We start from the raw sequence: 10125 nt of genomic DNA, 5'->3' as shown, positions 1-10125 counted from the left end.
GGTGTGGGGAGGGTTTATAAAGCCTTAATATAGTGTATAAATACTTAAATAAATATATTTTCGGTTATTGCGGGTAGTTCTGGAATCTCCAGATTGCGATAAAGGAGGGATTACTGTATTTGTAATGTAATTTATATTTCCTATAATAAACCCAACATTTAGTTGCAAATTTTTTATTTATAAATTTTCTCCAACACTCTCTCCTGGTCCATGAGGCCGTGAACTAAACTGAAACATGAACCGTTCAGCCGTGTATCAGTTAAGGCGGGATACTTTATAAGGCTGGATAATTTGACTGTCTTCACACGCCACACATCCGATTTCTCACGCTGAAAAAAATCTAGTTTATTTACCTCTGATCCACATCTATGATTCAATGAGTTACTAGTTCGCTCTGGCGCCAACCACTGGCGATCGATCGCGATATAATATAATCCATTTTACCATCCACCTAATGATTCAGTTCATCTAAAACAGGATTGCCCATTACGTCGATCGCGATCGAGGAAGTGTCGGTCATCGCGAAGGAATGTGGGTAGATCGCCCCCCCCCCCCCCCCCCCCATGACCGCTGTGTGACTGGCTCCAACTGATGACGCTCTTGGCCACGCCTCTTTCACCACCCTTAATTCGCGGGATTTTGTTTACTTAAATAAAACGTTACTATGGTAACTTGATTACTTGATTACTACCTTGGAAACGCTTCATTGTGTTTATTGTACGTTGGACGTCGAGTGAATCTTATCTTGAGAAGAAATCTTAAATCCCACACAAAATGAATTCTACGAAAGCTCCTAAGTAAGGTTAAAATATTCATAGTAACCTGGCTATTATTCCTTATTATGATAGATACCGACCGGTGGTCTTGTTCGAAATTGTACAAATTATATTTTCTATCTTCAGGAAACTTCGAAGAGATCCGATTGTAAACAGGATGAAAAAAACACAGGACTTAAACACATCGGAAAAGGTATGTCGATTAAGCCTTCATTAACATATTTTTTCTTTTACACAAATATAGTTACTTGGATTTCCCCGCACGATAATGATTGAGCCGCGGCCATTTTCTGCGGTCGCGCTGTCTAAGCGAGATCGGTGATCAAGCGCGCTGTAAATAACTCGCTGTTTTCATCGGTTTGTAGCAGCTTCTTCCCAGAGTTTTGGTAATATGGCGTAATTGAATGAGCGCTTTCTCTCATCCCGTTAGAAGTATTCGCATTTCACGCTTCTGTTTCTTTTTGAGCCTGCTTGAAATGTAACTTCGCGTTTGTACCGTTCAAAAACATCGTTGGGCTGTTAAAAAATATTAAAAGATAAGTGGACCGTTACATTATATTCCTGTTTATTGTTTCCTGAAGTTTTATCCCAGTCTGTACAGTTTAAGGTAGTTTTAACGGTCCCAAGACAACGTGTTGGTCCGATGAACCATGATCACGGCTGACGTGGAAAAGATAAACTAGCCACGTGCTAAAACTAGAGCACATTTCTTGATCACAAGATTTCCTTTTGTTTTAGGTTAATTGCATTTAAAAAATAGGGCCGATTTAAATTTGAATATCTTTGGACTGGCTTGATCAAATTAAGGCAGCTTTTTTGGTTATATTGTGCTGCATCTAATAAAACCATTTTCAAAGTGATTAAGTAATGTTGAAAAAAATGTCAGTTACTAACAAATAACATAGACAACTTCATTATTTTAAATTAATTTCTCAATGTATTAACGAAAATGAGCTTATACATTTTATGAACAGGGAAAATTACCCAAGTATAACAACCGCGTTTCGGTTCCTCAATCAATGACAGCCGTGGCGTTTTAGCTGTGTGATTTCTGACTCCGCCCGATGTCCGTCCCCTCCTTTATTTTCCCGGGAAAGTTCTTGTTCATGTGTATATAGAGCGTGTTTACGTGTCTCTCCTCTTGCTTATTGTACGTATCACCCGTCTCTTCTTGTAGTTGTATTTTATATACAACTATATATGTCTAGCGGACAGAAAAGTGTCAATCGTTGAGATTGCGTTCACATTTGCAGTCAAGAGTTAATTGATCAGAAAATGTTTCTAGAGATAAATAGCAACATGAGTTGATACGCAAAGTTCTTCTAAACAAGGAGTATTGTCTAGGAATTTGGTGCCCTAAGTTAGTATTATGTCTATGAATTTGAAAGTTAAATGTTGAGTATTATTTATTTCCTTTTGTGGCTTCATACTAACATGTAATGTAATGTAATTTGAAATGTAGCTTGACTATGGGAAATGTAATATACATTTTCTGTTGTTGAACTACGAGTAATGTCTTTAAAATAGTTCCATATGTTTTCTGTTTGGTTTGATTTTACCTAGTACATTTCTTAGATCATAAACTACAAAATCAATGTTAAAGTTTGTTGATAAATGGTATTACATTTTTCTAGAGACTGGCAAAAGACCCTTGTATCTTTATGATGTACCTATATGTGTTTCTTTGTCTTCAAAGGGTGGCAATCCTGATGTTGTAATGTCTAAACAAACAAAGAACGCTCAAATAGGATCTGTACGATTCCCTAAACTGGTGAGACCCCATCTGTCTGTGTACTGGCATAGTTAATTAACAAGAGTTTGTTGCCCACCAGGCAGATATTTACTAATCTGAGATTGTTCTGAACATTTTGATATAAACTATGTAGGTAAAATGCTATAATTAAGTATGTTTAGAGACAAATTTATGAAAAAACATGCTTAAACACAAAAAAGGCTCAAAGACCTCAGAGGGTTTTAACTTGGTGTGCTAAGTAAGACAGTGGTACAATAGTGGTCAGTACTTATAAAACAATGAGACAAAGCTTTGTGTAGGATATTATTTCGATGCCACCGGTACTCACCCCTTGTTTTTCTTCATTTAGAACTGTAACGTGGATGCTGGCACTAAGTTTCCATCGAAGGCAAGACTGCAGTCTACCTCCAGTGCCATGCCCAACAAGGAGCACACTGGCAAGTTGCCTCAAATCCACCAGAGGCATCTTCATGTAAGCATGTCACAGTTCTACAAGTTCTAAAAGTTGTTTTCTCTATATCAGGGGTACTCAAATAGAAATGATGACGGGACACATTTTATTTATTCAATCACTGAAGGGGCCGGTTACGGGGGGGTGGGTGGTAGGGGGGACACGAACGTAAGCTGTCGAGGGGGGGGGGGGGGGTGGCGAACGCATTTGGGCATCTGCTACCTGTTTGTTGGTGCCATAGAGGCAATCCCCGGCATCGTCTTGAGATCGTGGTGCACGATTTCAAAATAAGAGCGGATAGCGCGAGTGAAAAAAAAAAGATTCCTTAAAAAAAAAAAACACTTTTCTAAACAGCTCGCGGGCCAGAAATAGATAGCCCGTGGGCCGCAATTGGAGTATGGGGGATCAATAATATCCATTATTAGCTGCCATATTAGTGCTTCTGAACCACATGACTTATCTCGAACATTAAGCACTCCAACAAAAGTATAGTAAAGTGCAAACTGTTAACCTCATAGCCCCCCGAGTGTCAAGCATATGGACACAGCGTGGGGGTGATCCCAAATCTGCACTCTGCTGGAGATGTCTGTTGGGCACTCTTCTGATACTGTCCCTAGTTTCCCTGTTATGGCCCCCTTCTTGCTTGTCTGCCAGGGCTCCTATTACCCTGGGAAGCTTTACAGGCCCCAGCTTCACCTGGCCACAGGGCTTCCTGCATGATGTTTCTCCTAATATGTAAAAAACACTATGGTTACAAGATACCCTTGTATCTTTATGATGTTTAAACTCTTCGTGGATATGCAAGTTTTGATTTGCATATCCATGGTAAGAACCTTTTAAATATATAAATATAACTCATGACCATGAGTTTGGGACAGAGGACATGAGTGAGCATGTATATGTGTTTCTTTGTCTTCAAAGGGTGGCAATCCTGGTGTTGTACAGTGTGAGCAAACAAAGAACGCTCAAATAGGATCCGTACGATTCCCTAAACTGGTAAGACCCCATCAGTCTGTGTACTAACATAGTTCATTAACAAGAGTTTGTTGCCCACCAGGCAGATATTTACTAGTCTGAGATTGTTCTGAACACTTTGATATAAACTGTGTAGGTAAAATGCTATAATTAAGTATGTTTAGAGACAAATTTATGAAAAAACATGCTTAAACACAAAAAAGGCTCAAAGACCTCAGAGGGTTTTAACTTGGTGTGCTAAGTAAGACAGTGGTACAATAGTGGTCAGTACTTATAAAACAATGAGACAAAGATTTGTGTAGGATATTATTTCGATGCCACCGGTACTCACCCCTTGTTTTTCTTCATTTAGAACTGTAACGTGGATGCTGGCACTAAGTTTCCATCGAAGGCAAGACTGCAGTCTACCTCCAGTGCCATGCCCAACAAGGAGCACACTGGCAAGTTGCCTCAAATCCACCAGAGGCATCTTCATGTAAGCATGTCACAGTTCTACAAGTTCCAAAGTTGTTTTCTCTATATCAGGGGTACTCAAATAGAAATGATGACGGGACACATTTTATTTATTCAATCACTGAAGGGGCCGGTTACGGGGGGGGTGGGTGGTAGGGGGGACACGAACGTAAGCTGTCGGGGGGGGGGGGGGGGGGTGGCGAACGCATTTGGGCGTCTGCTACCTGTTTGTTGGTGCCATAGAGGCAATCCCCGGCATCGTCTTGAGATCGTGGTGCACGATTTCAAAATAAGAGCGGATAGCGCGAGTGAAAAAAAAAGATTCCTTAAAAAAAAAAACACTTTTCAAAACAGCTCGCAGGCCAGAAATAGATAGCCCGTGGGCCGCAATTGGAGTATGGGGGATCAATAATATCCATTATTAGCTGCCATATTAGTGCTTCTGAACCACATGACTTATCTCGAACATTAAGCACTCCAACAAAAGTATAGTAAAGTGCAAACTGTTAACCTCATAGCCCCCCGAGTGTCAAGCATATGGACAGCGTGGGGGTGATCCCAAATCTGCACTCTGCTGGAGATGTCTGTTGGGCATTCTTCTGATACTGTCCCTAGTTTCCCTGTTATGGCCCCCTTCTTGCTTGTCTGCCAGGGCTCCTATTACCCTGGGAAGCTTTACAGGCCCCAGCTTCACCTGGCCACAGGGCTTCCTGCATGATGTTTCTCCTAATATGTAAAAAACACTATGGTTACAAGATACCCTTGTATCTTTATGATGTTTAAACTCTTCGTGGATATGCAAGTTTTGATTTGCATATCCATGGTAAGAACCTTTTTAAATATATAAATATAACTCATGACCATGAGTTTGGGACAGAGGACATGAGTGAGCATGTATATGTGTTTCTTTGTCTTCAAAGGGTGGCAATCCTGGTGTTGTACAGTGTGAACAAAGAAAGAACGCTCAAATAGGATCCGTACGATTCCCTAAACTGGTGAGACCCCATCAGTCTGTGTACTGACATAGTTAATTAACAAGAGTTTGTTGCCCAGCAGGCAGATATTTACTAGTCTGAGATTGTTCTGAACACTTTGATATAAACTGTGTAGGTAAAATGCTATAATTAAGTATGTTTAGAGACAAATTTATGAAAAACATGCTTAAACACAAAAAAGGCTCTGAGGGTTTTATATTAGTGGGCTAAGTAAGACAGTGGTACAATAGTGGTCAGTACTTATAAAACAATGAGACAAAGCTTTGTGTAGGATATTATTTCAATGCCTCCGGTACTCACCCCTTGTTTTTCTTCATTTAGAACTGTAACGTGGATGCTGGCACTAAGTTGCCATCGAAGGCAAGGCTGCAGTCTACCTCCAATGCCATGCCCAACAAGGAGCACACTGGCAAGTTGCCTCAAATCCACCAGGGGCATCTTCATGTAAGCATGTCACAGTTCTCATACAAGTTCCAAAGTTTTAAATGCATTATCAATAACAACGTGTTACATCCTACCATGGTACACTTGATCTGGTACAAAATAATTTCTGTCACATCTATAGAACTAGCATCAATCTTAAACGAAAGTTCTACTACCTGATGTGACACTTATGTATCGTGGCTGCTGCTGTCAAAGTAGTTATTAAATGATATAACAGTATGTAAAATATATAATGATTTACTTTCTAGCTGTAGAAAATGGTGTGGAGTTATTCTAGTAGAATTGGTAAAATATCTATACCAAAGGGAAATCTATATCTAAGGAAAACATAACAGTGTTCAATGCAGGGATGTTCAAGAATCATAATTTGAAAAACTGCTCTTTGATTAATTTAGGGTTTAATCCAAGCTCTAAATTACCATCGCGTGGTTTAGATTTCCAATACCTTGACACACTAAACCCCATTACTGCAGAACATATTTACAAATAAGATTCTTGTCTGAAATGATGTCACTTGATCAAGCCTTGAGCAGAGTCAAACTTTATAACAGTTAAAATACCAAACAGTAATATAACAAAAAGCTACTGGCCTTTACAAGCTGGTGCGCAGTATCAGTTAGATGATGTACATGCAATGTGAATATAGGCACAGACAGCAGGAAAAGGGCATAAAGGTGAGAGAAGACCTTGCGAGTCCAGGTTCATGCAGGAGGACCTTCCAGGCTATGTCAGCACCCAAGGGCTGTGCAGGAAACAGGAGCATGAGAGACGAGAGTTTGAGGGCCACCAACTCCCCATGACCCCCATAGGTATGACAAGAGACTGGGAAGTAGAGGTGAAAGCACAAGTTCAGAGTAGGAGATCCAGCCTTAGGTTTCCTGCCCTGGAGATGTTAATCACAAATGCATATTTTAGATCACCATCCCTGGTTTAAAATTCCTCATGACTATCAGGCTAGTGTAGGTTCTGACTTTAGTTACAGGACATGGAGAAATGGTCACTGCCTGCTCATACATTCACTGCTCTATAATGTGTGTCGTACAGAAGTGTTGAACTATTTTGAGAAGAGGTTGAGCAATTATGAGAAGCTGGAGATCACATGCTACTCTGAGATCTGGTACTTGGGCCTGAATGCCGAAAAAATCAACTCATATCCCAAAAAGCCCTGTAACTACGGATATGATGATGAGAAGGGTGCCTACATCAAGGTCATTGTCTATCTATTGATTCATCTCTGAGGAACAGTTGGATAGCCAGATCATCATTTCACCAAATCATTTAAGAATCATTAAACATGAACTCTTCTTGGGTGATATGTTTACAGGTTCTCCACGACCATATTGCATATCGTTATGAGATTCTGGGAATCGCTGGAGAAGGAGGATATGGAAAGGCATTTAAGTGCTTGGATCACAAAACCAACGAGATGGTTGTTGTGAAAATGCTTAGCAGCAAACAGAGGTTATACAACATTTTCATCTACATGCCCTCATTTAAACTTGGATATCTTATTCTGTTTTTAACACCTCATGCCATGATTAATCTTCAAATGCTGGAGTAATTCATGAAGTCTAATTTATTTCATATAACAATGTCACTATAGCTTATAGCATTTTGAGACTGAAATAAGAACACTGCTGTTAAATGACTTTCTTGTTTGTCTTGTTTTCAGTACTAAAGTAGAATCAATTGAGGAAGTGAGGATCCTGGATGATTTGCGGAGGGAGGATCCCAATGGCTCCTTCAATGTGATTCAGATGAAGGATTATTTCCGCTTCCGGAACCACCTCTGCATCACTTTTGAGCTCCTGGGGTGAGTGAGCACATGTGTACTTATGTGTGCATTAAATAATTGGGACTCCTGGGAGGATGAGAGCTAAATTTTCCTTCTCATCTTCATTGGCCTGGAGAGTGGGGTAGCAACACAGCGCGGTGTGCTTTGAACCTCACCTCAGAGTTTTGCCCCTTAGTTGATATGCCCTTCTGTCTCCCCTCAGTCCAAGCCTGAAGGAAGTAATTAAGAACAGCTCTGAGGGTTTAAGTGAGGATGAGGTGCGCCACTATGCCCAAGAGCTGCTCAAGTGCCTCCTGATGCTAAAACGGAAGAGGATCATCCACGGTGACCTTAAGCCTGTGAGTACGACAGCAGTCTTGTGGTTGGGCTGCACCTTGTAGGAAGAGTGAGCCTTGAAGAGTAAATAAAGTAGGCAGTGCCACACTGGGTCTATTTAGCAGTGCTAGAAGTCTCACTTAACAGTTTATTTTATTGAAGAATGAAACATGAAACACATTCATTCTTCAGTTTTTGTAGAAGCTGTTAGTTATACGAGAGGCTCACCTGTTATTTTTGTCTACCAAGGGAAATATCCTGCTGTCAGAGAACGGAAACGGCAGGATAAAGATAATTGATTTTGGATGCAGCCGCTATGAGCATGAGGGAGGTGTGTAAAATGAACCAAACGTTCCCATACACATGTGTGTTTCTGTGTACATCTAAATAATATGTAACAGACTCATGCCATTCTTTCATTAATCTGTTTTTTTCCTTCAACTTCTCTTCATTCTTCACTCTCTCCCATCTTTCTCTGTAGCTTGTGCAACTGCAGGAACATTTCCTTATTCTGCACCGGAGATGTTCCTGGGTCAGTTCTATAATAGCTCTTTTGATATGTGGAGTCTGGCCTGCATACTAGCTGAGCTGTACACAGGTGTGCGACTGTTCACTGGAAACAAGATGGCTGATGTATGTTCCTGCATAATGGAGGTAAAGGAACAAACAAATTTAAGATGTGCTGTTTCAATTGTAAATAAGAACTTGGTTGTTGGAGTGATAAAATGTTAATAGATATTTTATTCTTTTATTTGAGGTTCTTGGAATGCCACCATCCAACCTTCTCCCATCTGGATGCACAGCAGATCATTTATTTTGTGAGCACATCTTTAAGAATTCAAATTTGCTTACAATAATTTCTATGTATTCCTATATAAGTAAGTAATATTAAAGGCTTTTTTGTACTTTGGAAGACTCTTCGATAATGCGCAGCCACAGCGTGAATAGAAAAGGCGGAGTCAGGCGCCCTGGATCTTTAAGTCTGGGCAAAGTTCTGAAGACAAAAAGCCACGTGTTCCTGGACTTCCTCATGCGCTGCCTAACGTATGTAATCTCTGATCAGTTTGCCATATCCTGAACATTAAATTGTTGCTGTCTGCCAAAGATTTATTTGAGACAATGGTGCATGTGTGGTTTTTGTTACCTACTGCCCCCTGTAGGTGGGATCCTGCAGAGCGTCTCACCCCGGAAGAGGCTTTGAGGCACGAGTGGATTCAGCAAGGCCATCGTCAAAGCTCTAGGGCTCAGGCTTTGAGGAAGGGGCCTAAAAATTATTAATGCAACCGTGCTGAGCTTGCCCACTTACAAGGGGCCGACAAGATCACGCTTGGTAAATTAATCTCAGTGGAAGTCCGACATGTGAAAACAATTTGACATGCAAGCCTTTCACTTTTCTAATCTGGAGTCTGTAGTCAGTTAAAGACATTTATTTTCTCTGGGTTGCAGCACAGCAACTTTTGTATTAACCATAGTGTTTTTTACATATTAGGAGAAACATCATGCAGGAAGCCCTGTGGCCAGGTGAAGCTGGGGCCTGTAAAGCTTCCCAGGGTAATAGGAGCCCTGGCAGACAAGCAAGAAGGGGGCCATAACAGGGAAACTAGGGACAGTATCAGAAGAGTGCCCAACAGACATCTCCAGCAGAGTGCAGATTTGGGATCACCCCCACGCTGTGTCCATATGCTTGAGACGCGGCAGCTATGAGGTTAACAGTTTGCACTTTACTATACTTTTGTTGGAGTGTTTAATGTTCGAGATAGGTCATGTGGTTCAGAAGCACTAATATTGGAGTTAATAAGGGATATGGGGAAAGTCAATAATGCCAGTGGAGTATATAGAGAAAACAAAGTTTTGCCTTTAAATATTGTCCACTCTAGAGAATTGTTGTTTTTGACTAAATTATACTTCTTCTAATGTTCAATCCAGGTCACACTGATGGTGAGGAATGTGTTGATTCTCCATGGCCACCACTACTCCAGGATAGAATCCAGGCTCAAATACTCAATAAAATCTTAAGAAATGAAGAAGGGTGCCAATGTGTTGCCTTTTAATACACATTTATTTTTGTACAGTGTGTTCAGCCACTTGTTTGTACAGTTTTTGCACTCGTTATGAATACACAATATGAGTGTGTATTCTGTGCTTATGACCACAATAGCCTGTAGAAA

The 10125-nt window shown here is 40.6% G+C and overlaps 1 protein-coding gene across 2 annotated transcripts; it reads left to right on the top strand.

Moving 5' to 3' along the window:
• The first annotated feature begins 701 nt into the window (after positions 1–701).
• LOC143475218 (dual specificity tyrosine-phosphorylation-regulated kinase 4-like) lies at positions 702–9981 on the top strand. Of its 2 annotated transcripts, XR_013120956.1 has the most exons (20): positions 702–797; positions 903–969; positions 2473–2547; positions 2879–3001; positions 3902–3976; positions 4308–4430; positions 5329–5403; positions 5725–5847; positions 6494–6656; positions 6892–7055; positions 7172–7308; positions 7520–7660; positions 7845–7980; positions 8207–8288; positions 8439–8611; positions 8715–8775; positions 8872–9001; positions 9118–9287; positions 9447–9662; positions 9884–9981. XR_013120956.1 is itself a non-coding variant. In XM_076972994.1 (18 exons), exons 1-18 carry the CDS (start codon positions 775–777, stop codon positions 9233–9235), a joined length of 1989 nt encoding a protein of 662 aa, XP_076829109.1. In that variant the 5' UTR covers positions 702–774; the 3' UTR covers positions 9236–9440. The 2 variants fall into 2 exon arrangements, 1 of the variants encoding a protein (XP_076829109.1); XM_076972994.1 differs by lacking the exons at positions 9447–9662; positions 9884–9981 and having other exon boundaries at positions 9118–9440.
• The last annotated feature ends 144 nt before the right edge of the window (positions 9982–10125 follow it).

Source organism: Brachyhypopomus gauderio, chromosome 14 (assembly GCF_052324685.1).
Source record: "Brachyhypopomus gauderio isolate BG-103 chromosome 14, BGAUD_0.2, whole genome shotgun sequence".
NCBI classification, from domain to species: domain Eukaryota; kingdom Metazoa; phylum Chordata; class Actinopteri; order Gymnotiformes; family Hypopomidae; genus Brachyhypopomus; species Brachyhypopomus gauderio.
This window is presented reverse-complemented; position numbering and strand designations above follow the sequence as displayed.